The sequence below is a fragment of the Catharus ustulatus genome, chromosome 4 (genome assembly GCF_009819885.2).
Source record: "Catharus ustulatus isolate bCatUst1 chromosome 4, bCatUst1.pri.v2, whole genome shotgun sequence".
Lineage (NCBI taxonomy): Eukaryota > Metazoa > Chordata > Aves > Passeriformes > Turdidae > Catharus > Catharus ustulatus.
Genome location: NC_046224.1, coordinates 40445936 through 40463000, shown reverse-complemented (window position 1 = coordinate 40463000; position 17065 = coordinate 40445936). Strand labels below are relative to the sequence as shown.

Below are 17065 nucleotides of genomic sequence, written 5' to 3'. Positions count from 1 at the left end.
CATTACTTTGCCAAAATCCAGGTCTTCATAGTTTTAAAGTGCATTTTAAATATAATACTGCTCTACAGACACATCAAATGGCCTCATAAAAGTAGGAGCTTTAAGAACATCAAATCAAAGAAAATTACTGCTTGCATGAAACTTTCTATAGTTTAGGCATTTGAACGCCGTAATTACACGGTCAATGCGAATTAAATATCTGGAGGAAAGCACTTATAATGAAAATCCACTCACAGTGACAAATGTAATTACAACCTGCTAGCATATACAAGTGGCAAAAGGTTAAGAATGACACAGTAGCTTATTAAGTAACTACATGGAAGATTTAGTTGCTTATATATTAAGTTGATAGCAATTCAGGACAACTTGAAATGATTTAAGGTGGCTTTTTTTAAGGCAGAAAATCCAGAAGACAAACACATGCACCTGTGCTCAGGAATAGGTCTGAGTGGGAGCAGAAGCAGGTGGAGGTTAGTCTAGTAAAGCCTCTTATTTTCCTCCCCTTCAGAAACATCATTGGAACATTTATTTTGTCCTGCTTCTGGAGGGGAGCAGAGAAGACCAGTTGATACAAAAAATAAAGACTATAACAATCTTCTATGTATTCTGGGAGACAACTGAAAACTGTTTAACAGATTTTCCCTCCTATTTAGCATTCATGGGAGCCAAGTACGGCATATTATACAAAGAGGCTTTAAATAGTGGTATAGCTATACCTTATTCCTATGGTCAATCAGACCTTTTTTAAATTAATGACCAAAATTTAATACTTTGCACTCATAAATAAGCACTGTAAAAAGATCTCAAAAAAAAAAAAAAAGGAAAAGAAAAAGAGTATAAACATAGAACAAAACCTCTAAGATCTGGTGCCAACTCAACAAAGTTACTCAAATATGTTTTAAGACAATGGTCAACTTAAAATGCTGTGATATAATTCTGTACTGAATTTTTTCTGTACAAGCTGTGCTTACATTAGCCCAAGAAAAAGTCACTATGCTAACATGATTACCCTACTTCTAATATAACCTAAGTCTCCACAAGTAACTCCAATGCAGCTTACTTCCAGTAGCTAACACAGCCCATTCAGAGGACACTTAAGATCTCCAGAAGCCATAGTTCCATTAAAAAAAAAAAAAAAAGAAGAAGAAAAAAAAGTAAGGAAGATTACTTTTCATGACCATTAAAAACATACAGGAAAAATATCTAGAAATGGAATAATAAGAACATAACCTCAATCTCTAGAGATACTTCTAGGTATGACATTTCTCCTGTAAAGTCACATATTCTTTGTCTTTCAATTGAAACTGAGGGGAAAATTTCAGACCTATTTTAAGTCGCAGCAGAAGATGTTATTACTTTATTCTTAGTGTAAAATATAAGCAGAAAAACCTAACAGGATGTGAAAAAATGTGTTTCAGATACCATAAAAGCACTTACTTGAGCAGCTAAGGAGCTGACTTCTCGTTCAGATTTGTGAAGTTTGTTAGTTAAGAGAATGTTTTGCTCATGACTTGTCTGCAGTTCTTTCTCAATTCGATCAATCTGTAGTTCAGCAGACTTCTTTTCTGCCTTGAATGAAGGAAGTATTTTTAAGATTCTTGGAGATGGGTTGCCTCTTGTTACTAATTTGAAATGTTTGATTGATCTGGGCTTTCAGCTACTACTGAGTCATTATAATATAATACATAAATACTCATCTTTGTTCAACCATGTATTCGAATACAACAAGGATCTTGAACTTTACTCAGAAGTCACAACAATTTTTACTAACACTTCCTACACAGAATCACTCCCATTTTCAATCCTCCTTGATAAGGTGTGGTGGCATTCTGACTTGGTTAGGAGGCAGCAAGTGTGCTTACCAGTAAATTACTGGGCTGTAAACAGTGTAACTACAAATGGTGCTCAAAAAGGTGTAATATGTTGGCCTATGCGGTTATACTGATGGAACAATTAACATCCTGGAGAAGAAATAAAATGCAATTACTGTATTATAGATTCTGATCTTTACAAGACAAGACCCTGATCTTTACTGAATATCAAAAAGGTAATCTAATATATGATTTCACCTTTGTTTTTCTGAACACTTCTATATTTGGCAGGGCTCTCTTTAAAGCTGTCTAAGAAGCAACAGCCAAGTACTAAACAACTGCAGTAATGTGTTGGAAAAAGAAGAGGCATAGGTAAGCAAAAAAGATGAGAGATGAGGAAAGGATCAAAGAGAGGAGCATCATGTGACATTTTTGAAAACAATAAAGAATTTACTGCAGCAGATTATTAACATATTTGTTTCTAACTTCAACTAAGTGGCAAGTGTTGATATGACCTTCTTACTGGCTACAAATACAGATATGACTCGCTTGTTTGGAAAGAAGATAATTCAGCAGAATCTCTCAGTAGAGAGACTTTCCAAAGTTGAACTGGCAGTGCATGACTCCCAGTCAACTACAATTTGATTTTAAATCTGAAATGTACAAATTCAAATTGTGGAGTCAGTGGCAAAATTATCAGTGATTTCAGTGACAGTTGTGTTAGACCAAGTGTTATGCTTCCTACACTGAACAGGGAGGCAAAATAATAAAAGAAAGTCTTACCTCTAGAGACCGCATCATGGTCTGCATCTCAGCTAACTGTCGTGCTTGTACTCTTTGAACATTTTCTGCTTGCACAACACAGTTGTGTCTTTCTGCTCTTAGTTCTTCTACTTCTGCTTCTAAGGCTTTTAATTTCTGACACAGTTGTGCCTTTTCTCTAGAAAGTGCCTCCACACGTTTACTGTCCCTGGTTGGATCAATGCTAAGCAGCTGATTATGGAGTTCTTCCTTATCTTTATCCAGTCTTGTAATCTAATAGTTGTTAATCAGAAAAATAAAAAGTTCTTACATTGGGTAGGTGTCAGGCAGCAACAATTAACAGCAGTTAATAATTCAGAAAAGAGCAGCAGTGGACATTTAAACATTCATTTGCTTAGAGTAGGAAATTCAAAGCAAGACTACCTAAATGCCTGTTAATATTGTGGTCTTTTTGAGAACACTACAGACTGCAATACTGTTTGATGTCCTCATTAGCAAGCTGGATGATGGCACGGAGTCACTTTCAGCAAACTTGAGTGTAACACCAAACTGGGCAGAAATGGTCAATCTGTTGGAAGGCAGAACTGCTATCCAGAAGAATCTGGACAAGCTGAAGGAATGGACAGAACTGGGTCCTCTTCAACAAGAAGAGCAAGTCATGCATGTGAGATGGAGTAATCCAATGCAACAGTACAGTCCCATAGCAGCTGTCAAGGAAGCATCTCCATGGAGAGATCTGGGGGTCCTAGTGGACAATAAGCTAAACATTAGTCAGCAGAGCACCCAATTCAATCCTGGCAGATTGGCAGAAGAATAACTAGCAGATCGAGGGAAGTGATCCTTTGTCCCCCTTCCAGTACAGGTAAAGGTGTATCTGGAGTTTGTGTCAAGTCCAGATGGCCACTAAGGTGTTCAGAGGGTTGAGGAACATGACATACAAGGAGAAGCTGAGAGAACTCAGCCTCAGCTCGGAGAAGAGAAGATGTGCAGTGATGGGAAGAGAGGCAACAGGCACAATTTGAAACACGTGAAGTTCCAATTATGTATTATTAAAAAAGTTTACCATGAAGATGGTTAAATACTGAAAGAGTCTGGCCAGAAAAATTATGGAATCCACACCCTTGCAGACGTTCAAGACTTGGTTGGACACGGACCTGAGTAACCTGATCTCATTACATTTCAATATTTTAAGTAGGATTTTGGATTAGAAAGTCTCTTCCAACATACCATATGATTCCACTATTTTATTATTACAACAGAACTCAAATCTGCTAATAACTCCAGACAGCCAACATGACTGGGCCCTGACAGACAATAAACAAAACAAAAAAACAAATTAAAAAAAACTCAAACAAACAAACAAACCCCCACAACAAACACCCAAGAAAGCCAAACCAAAAACTCAATAACAACAACCTCAATTCTCTCTTACAAGTGAGTACAAAAGTTACAAACCAATATGGAGACTGTAATTAACAAACCCATAAACACATAGATTGTTATATTTCAAAATAAGTTACATGGGCTGAATATAATAGTGGGGGCAAAAGAGTGAAAAAGTTGTGTAAGAATTCTCTCCATATTTGGAGATTAGTCCAAACTCTGATCTGCAACAGTCCTTTTAAAAGTTTCACCAGTGTTCTCCACAAACCTGATTTCTGCAGCAAAAGCCCTCCAAATGCCTTTTATGAGAAGATTTAATTGCATGATATGCCCAAGCCATCATTTAAGAGTTAGGATGTTTTTATAGCCTCCTTGATGACATGGAATGTTGAAAAGCCTTTGAGAGAAACCAGATCACACTGTGCCCTGGGCTCAAGGTAGTTTCATTCTGTCTAAGTGTGCTAATTAGCTGTAGGACTAGGAAAAACTCAACAAGCCCATGAGAGAGGCAGGCTGTAAAGCAGCATGTGGGTTTAGCTCCAGAAAGGACAACTGTTCTGTTTTTAATGCACTGCATTTGCAAACTTGGATTGATTTTGGAAGTGATGATTGCTTTGATTTGTGTCTGATGTTTGGAGTAATACATTCAAATCTGGCATCTTAGAATATATGCTTCCAGACAAATACTCAAATGGATATGCAAATAACATCTGCAGCTCATTTACAATGCTGTATATATTTAAAACGTAAATAAGCTGGCAATTTATTTAGCTATATATACTTTTGAAAGTCCAAATAAATGAATGAATGGTTTCTTCAAGAGCTAATACAATTGAAATAAAGTTACCAAAGTTTTCAGTATCCTTTTGATTATCATCATCATGATCAAAACTATGATCATGACAGGTACATTGCAAAATGTGCACTTATCTGCTATTAACAATATCTTCCTCAATAAGTTGCCACATAAGTAATTTGAATTCTAAACTTAATTTGGCTACCCAGATAATTTATTAATTTCTAATTAGCATCACGTCATGAATTCCATCACAAATGTGATTAAAACCAGCATTAAGCAAATGTACTGGCAGTCATTTACCAGAAAGCAAGTTATTTTTGCTTTTAATAGCACAAATAATATTGCAACCCACCACTGAACAAATTACAGAGGCAGCCTTAGGCTAAGTCACAGAAGTGTTTTGCGAATTAAGAGAATAGAAACAAACATGGAATGGAGTCAAACTGACAACCTTTCAAGTACCAACAGTTCCACACTGTTCAAGCATCTTTGTCAGAGATATTTTCTAAGCTACTATAATATTCCACGTACCTCAGCCTCATATTTTATCTTCTTCTCTTCTAAAATATGTGCATGTTCTTCCTTTTGATGCTCAAATTCTGATTTCAGAAAGGTATGGTCATAGCGAAGTTTGTTATATAGTGTTCTGTATTTTTCTACTTCCTAAGTTAGACCAAAAAAAATCAATTAAAAGTTTTCAAATTCATTTTCTTTAAATGTCCATAAAACAATGTTCCTATTGTTTCATAAATTATCTTTGATTAACTGAATGCTGCCTCCTCCCTCTTCCATGATTTCAACCTTCCCTGCTTGGGACAACAGTACCAGACAAATAATGTCATACTTTGCTCCCCTTTTAGCTTTAAATTCCTAAGGTTTTAAGTACAACTACAAAGCAGCGATCACTACTCTAAATGAAATAAAATTTCAATATTTATGACTTACATTTTCTAGCTTCTGATAACGCTCTCTCATTGGAGACATCATTTCCTCATAGATTTTTGCTTTTAACCGTTCTAAATTTTGAGGAGTTAGCACCTTAAAACAGAAAAGTATCACAAATAATTAGTCATATTCAGTTATTTACACTGTGGTAGGTCATATAGCCAGGTAGTATTTCAAATATGATGTTAGGAAATCTACTTAATTTTCTATGTTTTTCTAAAGAAATTTCAATAGTTACAGAAGCAAAAAAACATATTGGTGAACTAAAAATATTCTGGGAAGATGTCAGAAGCATTTGGAATGTCAGCATTTATCAGTAGAAGCAACACAATTTCAGGCTGAATTGCCAAGAGATTTAAATCCTTTGTGGGGGATGGGGCAAGGAAAAGCAAAGAATTAGTGTCTAACTTAAACAGTAAGTGAACCAACCCAATAAAATCAAAATGAGCAACACCAAACAATTATTTGCAAAGCACACCAGTGTTCTCCATTGGATACATGGGTAGTGGTTTGAATGAAAAAAAAACATCAGTAAAAACTCCTTGCCTTAAGTTCCAGTCTGTATGGTATTTTGTTAAAATTTCTTGATATGGTTCACATAGCAAACTATCTACCAAGAAACACAATTTAAAACAAAAAATTTCATCCACAACTGTGACACATTCTTATTTACTCTACTTTTCTTTCACTTATCTATACCCTGAAGTCCCTGGAAACTAGTTTTAGTTATGGTACTGCAGCACATCTTCTCCATTCAGAGTCTGGGATCCTTTGGTTAGAGATTATATTTGTTTCCTAAGAACATGCCCTGCATAAGGAAACAAGCAGCTGCATAGAGTGTCACCCAAGTTATATTAAATATTGAGGAGGTTTTTTTGTTTGATTTCAGTTTGGGATTTTTTAAGAATGAAGAAAGCTGTCATCACGAAAAGAAACAAATATCTATTTTTCTAGTCACTTATTCTAACAGGTTTAGGCACCTCAGTTACCCTCCAAGGTAGATGATTCTCCCCTTACCAGCAAAGCATGCACAGATGGAGACTGAGAGTCTCACACAGCACCTAACAACAGGATTTGGATGATTCAGTTAAACAAGGAAACAGTAATTTCAACCCATAATCACTCTAGAGAAGAGCCATTACTTGTATTGGGTGAATTTCAAGACATCTGAAATATATCCAAGCTGGATATATGCATGCTGCATTAACAGAAAAATATGCATGGCCCTACTACAGGATAAAAATACATACTAAGTCCTTCCAGTAAATTATCTCACCTGCAGCTTCACTTGTTCCAGCTCTTGTGTTTTAGCCAGCAACTGCTCTTGAAAGTCAGCAAGAAGATGCTGAAATTTGTCATGTACAGTCTGTTTTTCAACTAACAAGCGTTTCAGTTCATCTTGTGATTTGGTATAATCCTCTTGTAATCTGGAAGATAAAATACATACTTTATATTCAACTTGTAAAATTAGACCTTAAAGCTCATAATATACATAGAAGCAAACATCCAAACACCAAATAAGAATGAAGCTATTAATATCCTCTTCCTGTAATATACTGAAAAGTTATCCCATACTTACAAGCATAAAAAGTACTGCAGAAATATCATTTGCAATGTCTTAAGGTACTTTGAATTGTTTATTTTCTAATACAAAGAACACTAAAATCTGTCCTTACACACAGAAATAGCTAACACACGTCACACAAATCCCAAAATAAATCCCTTCCAACCAATCCAATCCAAATTTAGCTTCACCTTTTAACAACTCACAGAAAGAAACTTGTTTAAATTGATGTACCTTAAATGTTCTGCCCTTAGAGTTTGATAATTTGCTTTATGGTGTTCGCTTCGCATTTTTTCATCCATCAAAAGTTTTAGTATTTCTTGTGAATTAGCTGCATCACCATTTTCACCCACAGGAGGAAGGAGGTTGCCCAAGCCATCCATTTTATGATGACTGTTCACGATGAGTATGAAGAAAAGATTAATGTATAACTAATTTACAAGACCATCCACTCCTTCCTGTGACATCTCAGAAAATCAAGACACCTGAAGAAATACAAGGACATATAATTAGTATTCAAGTACATTCACAGTTCAAAGGTTTCACACACTGCTTTTGCTTTAAGTACGGAAGAATCCTGGTTCTGCTGTAACACAGGTTAGAAACCTTTACTCAAAGTGCAACGCTTCTCTGTTCATGCAGCCTGCCCTGAGAAGTAATAACCCTTCCAGGCCATAGGATACACTTAAATATGAAGGTCATGTGAATCAATACAAAATAAGAACACGCACTATTATCTGAAAGATTGCATGAAATGCTACTTTTTACTTATGCTATACACTGAGACTCCAACTATGATGCCCTAATCATGCCTTTTTAATCAGAGTTCAAGCAGAGGTCACAGACAGCAGACACACAGCTTTTCTTACTCCTTATTACAGTGAAAGTCTGTCACACTATCCTACAGGTTGTATTAATCAATACACCAGTATTTCAGCTGGAAGAAAAGCAGATAATTCTCTATTGAATTTCTATCAAGCCATCTCTGGAGAAGAGTTAAGGTGTCAGGGACAGCCTGGAAGACACCTTCCCACAGTTCAGTCCTGAAATAAATCACTTCCTTGTGGTTTTTTGTGACCCTTCCAGAAAGACTTTTGCGAAATGTGATATCAGATTGGTGTGAGGAAAGCTGCAAATCAAGAGCTCCTGAGAAATAAGGAAGTATTCTAATATGTCTTATTAGTGCTTTTTGATATTTGAAGCAATAGGTATTAGAAATCTGATCACTACTGACACTTTTACAGGATCTGGGGGAGGGAGGAACATAACTGACTTTTAGGGAAGTTAGAAAGCTTTGAAAACAACTACTCTGCCATTTTAGCTTTTTGCACAGCTGGACGGATTTCTAAGAAGTCCGTGTCTGCAGTGTGCAAAGTGTACCTTTGTTTGAAGTAAAAATCAATCGGAAAAAATGATAAATCTCTACTATCGCTACAAATACCTCACCTTCTTTACATGCATAGTTGCATGTTTTCTACCACTGCACTGTTTCATGGATGTATCTTAAACACTTAAAATTTGATTTTATAAACCCCTGAACTATAAGCAAGATGAAAATCTGTCTTTCATATGGGAAAAAAACACCCATTCCACTAAGACATGATGATGTCAAGAAAATGTAAATAAAAGACTTCCTTTCACATTTTTTCCTCCTTCATTGTTAAATGAGAAAAGGTCAGAGAGAAATCTACCACTTATAACACTAGTCTAGGCAGAGCAACAACAGCAAGTTTGTTTTCTGCTTTACCCAAATTTGCTGAAAGAATGAAGAGGAAGAAATCAGAATAAAGAACATTCTCCTCTGTGCCTGTCCTAAATGCACAACCAATTTCAAACATTAATGACATAGGTTCTGAAGACCCTTCTAATCAATACAATCCCTTTTTCATCCCTGAATTTTGTTGGCTGTTGAGAAACAAAGGACAACAGCAATTCTCAAACTCAATATAAAGACATTTTCAATTGTTAAACCAACAGCTGGATGAGGAGAACAGGTCAGTGATGCTAAAGACAATAAATCCTGTGAGAGGAAAGCTCTGGTACACAGAGAAAATTCAAGGCAGCACGTCCCTCAGAATTTTAAAGCATATCAACAGAATCAACATGATAATTATTAAAAACAAACAAAAAACCCCACAGAAACAAAAAGAGCAAACCAAACCAACAAACCAATACAACAAAAAGACCCCAACAACCAGGCAATAGTACTTTGCTTTCATATACCATAGATACTAAACGTAACTATCAAACTGTAAGCCAAAGCTCAGAATTAGGAACACAGTATTAAAAGTCATGTCTGAATCCTGCTGCTTACTTGAGTAAGTAGTATTTCTGAAGTGGCATGCTGGAGATAAAGGCAAAGATACCAAGAAAACACTACGTTTTCTGAGAGCACATCAGCCAAAAGATAAGCTGAAACACAGCCTTTTGTACTCTCCATTCCAAGCTGCTGCAGGTGAGAAGTATATTCTCTCTTCACAGCTTTTGCTATCACCAAAAAGGACACAAATTACAAAGCAAGACACACACCTGGCCACGTATTCATATGCATGAAGATTTTCATTAAAAAGATGAAAGGAGAAAAAGAGAGGGAGATAATTGCAGCTGACAAAACAATGCTCCAGACTGCAAAAACCTGTTGTATTTAAGGAAACAAAACTCTTTTGGCTTGCAGGGACATCTAGCGGCAAATGACATGATTTGCACTCCTGGCGACAACTGAAAATAGACAAGATTTCGTTACTTCATGACAGCTCTTTCCTCGAAAACACAGAGAGCAATTTGTAATATTTAATCTATTCACATGCAAAAAAAGGTTTTATTGCTTTGGGGTTCTTCCCCCCACATCACAAAAAAATTTCTGGCAGTAAACTGTCAATAGCCAACAACATTTAGGGATACAAATACTTCAAGTATATTACCAACCAGAATCTCTTCTAATGTGAATGGCTAACAGTAGTTGCTCACAGTCAGTGAACAGACCTTAAATAATCTTCAAAATTACACAAAGACTATCTATAATTTTTGAGAAATACTTTAAATGAACATGAGGTTCTTTCTCTCTTGGAGATGTGTTCAAGAAGTGGAGAAGCATAAAACATACTTTAAAGAAACTCAACTTGCCATCATATCTAAACTTAATTCTACACCTATTTACTTGCCAAATTTTATCAAGCTACCGAACTGCAAACTAGTATCAGTCACCCCAAATTCATACTATGAAATCTTAACATCATTTTCCACAGGTATAAATATAAAAGCATTGGTGCAGGGCCCTGAAACCTAGGAAGTGCACACTCTATAGGTAAAATGGCAATACTTACTGCAGAATAGCTAAGTGAAGAAAATCAATTACATTTCCAAGAATCACCTTTGTTTTGCCTTTCTTCTCCAATTATTTCTGCTCCTAAAGAAATACTCCTGAATGAGCTACTATACATCTCTCCTCTTTATAGCTGCACATCATGAAAAGGCTTTTCTTTTGCAAGATTTTTCAGCTATATTATTTTAACTTTTTCTTTGCTGCAAGCTTTGCTCTTAAAAGTGGGAACACTTGCATTTAGAGAAAAATATATCAATATGATTTTCTTCTTTATATGAATTTTTATGGCATTTTCTTTACAACAGCCAAGGCTTCCTTCTTGTTCACCTGCCATAACTGGCATTACCATATACTGGTAATTTCCATGAGTGTCACACATAACTCACTCATGGTTCTCTTTTCCATACCACAGCTACACTTAAAACACTTAAATTCGTCCCGTTTGAAACAGTTTTAAACAGCTAAATGATACAAGGAATCTAATTTTACAACTAACAATGACAAAATCGACAGAATTTAGCCTTGTGCCAGGTTTTGCTCAAGCAGTAAAATTCTCAGTAAAAACTGTGAAAGGCAAAGAGCTTCTTCACACAACTCATGGTCTAATTCCTCTGCCTGCTTCTGTAACAATTCCAGACCTCTTCATTTGCTTTCTTTTTTTCTAATTGAATTAGCCAAGATCTTCTGAAACAATGAACTATTTGCCTGAAAGAGTGAAAAACTCAAGGAAAGCACAGCCTCATGAAAACAGCTCTTCAAACACCACCCCCTTCTCATCCCAGCTCAAAACTCTACAGTAAGACCAGATAATGAACTAATGCAGAAGTGTAACCCAACACAAGAGCTCACTGTCACCAGGAACGGGAGGGTTCCACTCCTCGTTTCTTTATCCCCATTCCTGTGTTTGTCATTCATCAGACCCCTTCATGAACTGTTTTAACTCAAGAAGCCAACACACTCAAACAAGCAGAAGACACTCAATAGTTTTTCTGTGAGGTCAGTGAGTCACAAGAGCTCATGGAAAAATCCAGCAAGCGACATCATCAGTGAAAGTGGGCAGCTGGTACGGACTAGAGGAAAGGAACAAAGAGCCAAGTAAACAGACAAGGAGGAGGAGCGGGCCTTTCTCCTTTCAGGAGCAGAGAGCTGGCACAACACAGAGCTCAGATGTTCACAAAATCACAGTCTTGGACTAGATACCTGATTTTAGACAGTCATAATTCAGTGAAACAAACCTTATCTTAAAAAATATGCAACTCATAAGAGATTAGACTTCCCATGAACATCAGGCGTGCAACAAAAAAAATATCCCAAACCTCCTTCTATGTAATTTGAGAAACGTGATAGCACAACACATTTTACTTTAAAAGTCCATATTCTACTGATCTGTCATCAGCAACTCACAACAGTCGAAGCAATCACCTTAAAAAAACCCAAAAAACTAGGGAAGTAAAACCAAAGAGAAAGAGGAAAACCTGTGTTATAGAGTTCTGTAACCTAGACGCTGCTCAGATGTTACTGCAGAGAATCCAGGGAAAATAAACACTTAACACTTCTGTGCACCTAAGTGCAGAAATACTGGAGAATATCTGTAGGACAGCTGCATTACAGAAGACATCAACCTCATGCAAGCTACTAGCACTCCCTCCACAACCCTGTTCAAGGTAAAAGTTTCAACAATTAGCCATATATTATTGCAGTGTCTATCCTTACACATGGCACATGTTACTACCCTTTCAGTTTCTGTCTTATACTACAGATCCGCTTATTAGGTGAAAAACAACAAACAAGGTTCTCTCTTAACTCAGGGTTAAAATTTGTGCTTTAGCCACGTACACTACCAAGTCAAACTGACAGCAGTTACGGATCAAATTGAATTTTGAATGGGAGCGACAGCTAGTAAACTGGGCTGTACTCAAGAGCAGCCAGTCTACATACGCCACGTATGTTTTTTCATGGCAAGAAACCTTCAAATACACATAAACTTTCCATCACTAAAATCTCACTCAAAGTTCTACTCGGGCATACAAATGGGTGTTTTTTACAAATAGCAAAACCCTTCTGAAAAATCACTTCCCTTTCACATTGACTTAAAAATCGAGATGTTCAGGGAGGGCATAGGTTTCACATTGACATACATATCCCACACCTCCTGTAGGTAGAAACATGATTTTATATACACTCTACAGTATGTGGACAAAGATCGAGTGAGAGACCAAGCAAGCTGCTTAAGTCATCGTGACCTTTTTACTGTTAATTTTTCGACTTATGGACATAGGAGCTCGGTGAGACGGACAAAAGTAACACGGCTGACACATCCAGAAGCACAGAAAAATACTAATTTCCCTCCCAGCGAACGTGGCTGAGGACCGCTGGTGGAAAGCGGAGCAGACAGGCGTATAAACACTTGAAAGCCTGCAGCGAGGAGGCTCCTGCCCCTGAACTGTGCCAGGCGATCCCGAACGCAGCAGGCCACAGAGGCCGCAGCGGGCTGTTCCCCTGTTCCCCCAGGCGGAGCGGCGGGCACAGCGGAGCGCGGGGCTCTCCCGTCCCGGCTGCGCGGTGAACAGCGGCCCGGGCCCGAGCAGGGGCCAAGGGGCCTCCCCGCCCAATCGCCAAGAGGTGCAGCCCCACGCACGCACAAGGGCCGCGGTCAGCCCAGCTCCCATCACAGCCCGGCCCCACTCACAGCCCGACTCCCCCCTTACAGCCCGGTCCTCCGCACTCCCCGGCTTCCCCTCGCACAGCGGAACCCCCGCCCACAGCCCAGCCAGGCTTGGCTGCCGCCGGCCCGAGCGATTTAAAAATGGCGCCTCTCACCTCCCGCCGGCAGCGCCGCCCGCCGGGCCCGCGGCGCGCGGGGCACGCTGGGAGCGTTGCCGGGGAGACGGGCGGGCTCCGTCATGGCGGGCCGAGCGCTCAGGGCGGCCTGGACACCCTGGTGCGCTCCGGGGCAGCTGCTCTCCCTCAGAGATCGGCTGCTACAAGCAGCTGAAATACTAACACCATCTTGTCGTAAACATCCTCATTTTCCCTCTAAAACCTCTTTGAATGAAGCAAGAGATTGAACGTCGTGATCGGTATTGGCATTGCTCTAATAAAGCTAACAGCGCTTTAATAAGGATTAAAATTGCTTTCAATTAGTATATTAGGAGGCGGGTATTGGTGATGACACACACACATACCCAAAGGGAAAAAATCCCAAGCCAAATGTCACATTTGGCAGCAGCTGGAGATTACAGCTGCAGTCACTCCCCAGAGGTGGCTGCGAGTTAATTAAGTTCTGAATCCGTGATTTCCACAGCTACCGTGGAGAGAATTTAGCGCTCAGCCTGGCTGTGCAGACCAATGTCACTGTGCAGGTTTACATGGATGCTGCACCTGTTGCAATGTTAGAAGTGAAATATCAGCAGTGTTCCATCTATACCAATGCACACCTGTAGGGAAACGAATGACACCACAAGACTCTGCAATGAATTAAAAATTAATTTTTATTCAAAACAAATTCTGATTAAAAATATGAGCATTAAAAGACATAGATATAAACAGTTTTACACTGCAAAGAAATCTTTCTAGAAAGTGTTATGAAGTTGCACTCTGCTTTTCTGTATCCAAATAGCTCTTTTCCTTAATTTTTTTTTTTTTTAATTTTTGTTTTCACTATCAGCTCTACAAATATTAACTAAGAACAGAAGTCTTTCTCCTTTTTACAGCTGCATTAACAGGAATGGTAGAATGGCACAGATTCTTTCTTTGGTTCTATTAGTGTCTGTTCACAGCAGGATTACATAGCTGTTATCCACTGGAAAACAATTAATTTACATGAGAAACATAACACCAAGAATCTAGATCACTCAGTGTGAGCTCTGCAGCAGACACAGCAAAAAACCTACAAAATCTAAAATTATTTAGGTAACTGAAATCAACAGACAGGGTTCGGTGTCTCTTGCCAGCTAATTTAGAGAATAATTATTGTGCAAGTATTTCCAATGTGTAACCTTTTTCTAAGAGGATAACAACAGAATAACTCAAGACAGTGGAAATTGTGTTACTTTATTTTTGGCTCCATGTTTTTCACGTTGATCAGAGAAGGGTACTTGTTTCCTTCTGAGACCCACTGAGTCAGATAATTCCAGTTACTCACTGATGGCCAGTGATTCTGAAGTGTGGGTGGTAATGGGACTCTTCTTCATCACAGTGACCATCCTACCTCCGCTGGCTTAAAAGGAGGGCTGCTGTAATGACTCAGATGGGAATCTTGCAGTGTACCAGGAGAGAGAGGAAAAGCAAGAACTGAGATGGAGTTCAAGGGCACAAGGAGGAAATGGCTGAAGGAAGGAAGAATAGAAAGCAGAGTTTACAGGAGTAGAAGTGGAGCTAATGCACATAGCAAAGAAAGAAAAGGGAGTCAATCAAGATATGAATCTGGACAGCAAGAGGCAGAAACAGCTAGAAAATTAGGACTTTAAATATTACTAGACAAATAAGGGGGGAAAGGGAGAAGTAAATGTGAAACCATCCTGTTGGGAAGAGAGGGGAAGCACATACTGGAGTTGTTTGTTTGATTTGTCTTCTAGCTCAGTACATAAAGGAAACGTGTAACACCTTTATATTAAAAAAGGATTACTCAAACAGTGGCAAACTCCCTTTTTTGAAACCTCTCCCACAACACAGCAGAGTTGTTTTTGTTTTTGGTTTTTTTGGGTGTTTTTTATTTTTTTTGTAGAAAAAAAAATCATGCAGCTACAGTAGTTTATTAAAAGAAAAGAAAAAAGAAGTAAAATCTGTTTAAGGGACCCTTGAAGTTCACTGTGGCTCAAGTAAAAGTAAAGAGATTTCATTTAGAGATCTTACAATTTTTGATCAACAGTATTAGAGATTGTTTGTGACTCTTTAAATGTCTATTATATTATTTCTGGGTAGGTCAACATTTCACAGAACAGCAAGGTTCATCCTCACACATAGAAAGCCATGTATAAAGAGCTGTAAAATATGTAAAGAAGCCCAGGAAAATATTTCAATGCATTTTGCAGATACTGTCTTTGGAGGAGTATACTGAGAAAGTATGGTCAGAAAAACTCTTGAGTTTGAAAGCTCATTTAGACTTCTTTTCTGCCTTAGTTGAGCAAGCTGAAAATAGTTGCTAGATTAGATAAATCCTCAAGCTCCTGTCGCCCAGTGGCATATCTTTAGAGAAGGTTTTGTTGTTATGTACACATCCTGCTGGTTGTACCTGTAGTTCAATCCATGCTTAGTCTATGTCACCTTGACCTGAATCCAGCCTGGCAGGATAGAGGCCAAGGGGGGAATTAGTGTTGGGCGTACAAGCTCTGTTCAGCATTTGAGCCAGCAGATGCTCAAAGCATCCAAATAGTTTCACCATCTCATACAATTGTGGCAGAAATATCTGTAACTAAGTATGCTATTTGTAGTGGAGACTTAAAACCATACATTGTAGTGGGTAGATTGCCTGAGAAAATTAATATTTTTGGCATTACAAAGTCAAAAGAGAGAATTGCTTTTAAGCACCATAGTGCTATAATTCTTGCCCAGTTAAACTCAGAGGGGTTTCTACCATTAAGCTCAGTAGGGCCAGAGTACAATTTTTTAACATAGACGACATCAGTAGATATAAAGCCTAAGGCAGTTTATTAAGCTATTACTCAGACAGATGAGTTGTATGAAACTGCTGACCACACAGGCATTGTGTTCTCTCTTTTTCTGTTCAGCCTGGATGTATAGTATGTCATGCTGTTCTTCTGTCTTTACTCAAAGTGTCTATGACTACAGAGGAAAAGGATGTTCTCCTGACCAGTACCAACTCATTAAAATGATATTCTACAGAAAAAATATACAGGGAATCTTTTAGGCTACAAGCGTGTTTTCCCCATGTATATTGTTGTCATGTATTACAGGCTTCAGTCCTGACTGTGCTTTCATTTCCATTAGACTGATTGCATCCTAGCCACAATAACTGAAGAGTTTTTCCAAATTTACTCATACAGGTGGGCAGAACCACACACTCAGCAGCTGACAGGATCATAACTACATCAAATGCAAGCTCAATTCCTAAAGTTTCTGTCAAAAGCGTGTCTGTGCTTCTTTCAGAAGCTCAGCACTGGCCAGCTTCTAGCTTGTCCTAAGGTGTATGTATCACAGAATCATAGAATGTGCTGACTTGGAAGACACTCATCAGATCATTGAGTCCTACTCCTAGCCTGCACAGGATACCCTGAATCACACCGTGTGTCTGAGAGGATTTTCCAAACCCTTCTTGAGCTCTGCCAGGCTTGGTGCTGTTACCACTTCCCAGAAGAACCCCTTCCAGTCCTCAACCACCCTCTGAATAAAAAAATGTTTTCCTGATATCCAATGTAAACCTGCCCTGACTCAGTTTGATGCCATTTCCTCAAGTCCCGTTGCTGGTCATGAGAGTGATCAGTACCTACCCCTCCACTTCCTCTCACAAGAAAGCTGCA

The 17065-nt window shown here is 38.4% G+C and overlaps 1 protein-coding gene across 8 annotated transcripts in view; it reads right to left on the bottom strand.

Moving 5' to 3' along the window:
* The window catches only part of CEP83 (centrosomal protein 83), a 28222-nt gene extending 14778 nt beyond the window's left edge, over positions 1–13444 (bottom strand). For 2 of the 8 annotated variants that reach the window (XM_033058837.2, XM_033058838.2), the window contains exons 1-7: positions 9794–9982; positions 7499–7749; positions 6977–7127; positions 5701–5793; positions 5287–5418; positions 2595–2846; positions 1438–1569 (exon numbers count right to left, since the gene is read on the bottom strand). In XM_033058837.2, the coding sequence (XP_032914728.1) occupies positions 1438–1569; positions 2595–2846; positions 5287–5418; positions 5701–5793; positions 6977–7127; positions 7499–7647 (909 nt within the window). In that variant the 5' untranslated portion in view covers positions 7648–7749; positions 9794–9982. Of the gene's footprint in view, positions 1–1437; positions 1570–2594; positions 2847–5286; positions 5419–5700; positions 5794–6976; positions 7128–7498; positions 7750–9578; positions 9761–9793; positions 11387–11435; positions 12844–13294; positions 13361–13406 lie in introns of those variants that run through there. The other 6 variants (XM_033058833.2, XM_042779228.1, XM_033058834.2 and 3 more) reach the window with 6 other exon arrangements.
* Positions 13445–17065: the final 3621 nt, after the last annotated feature.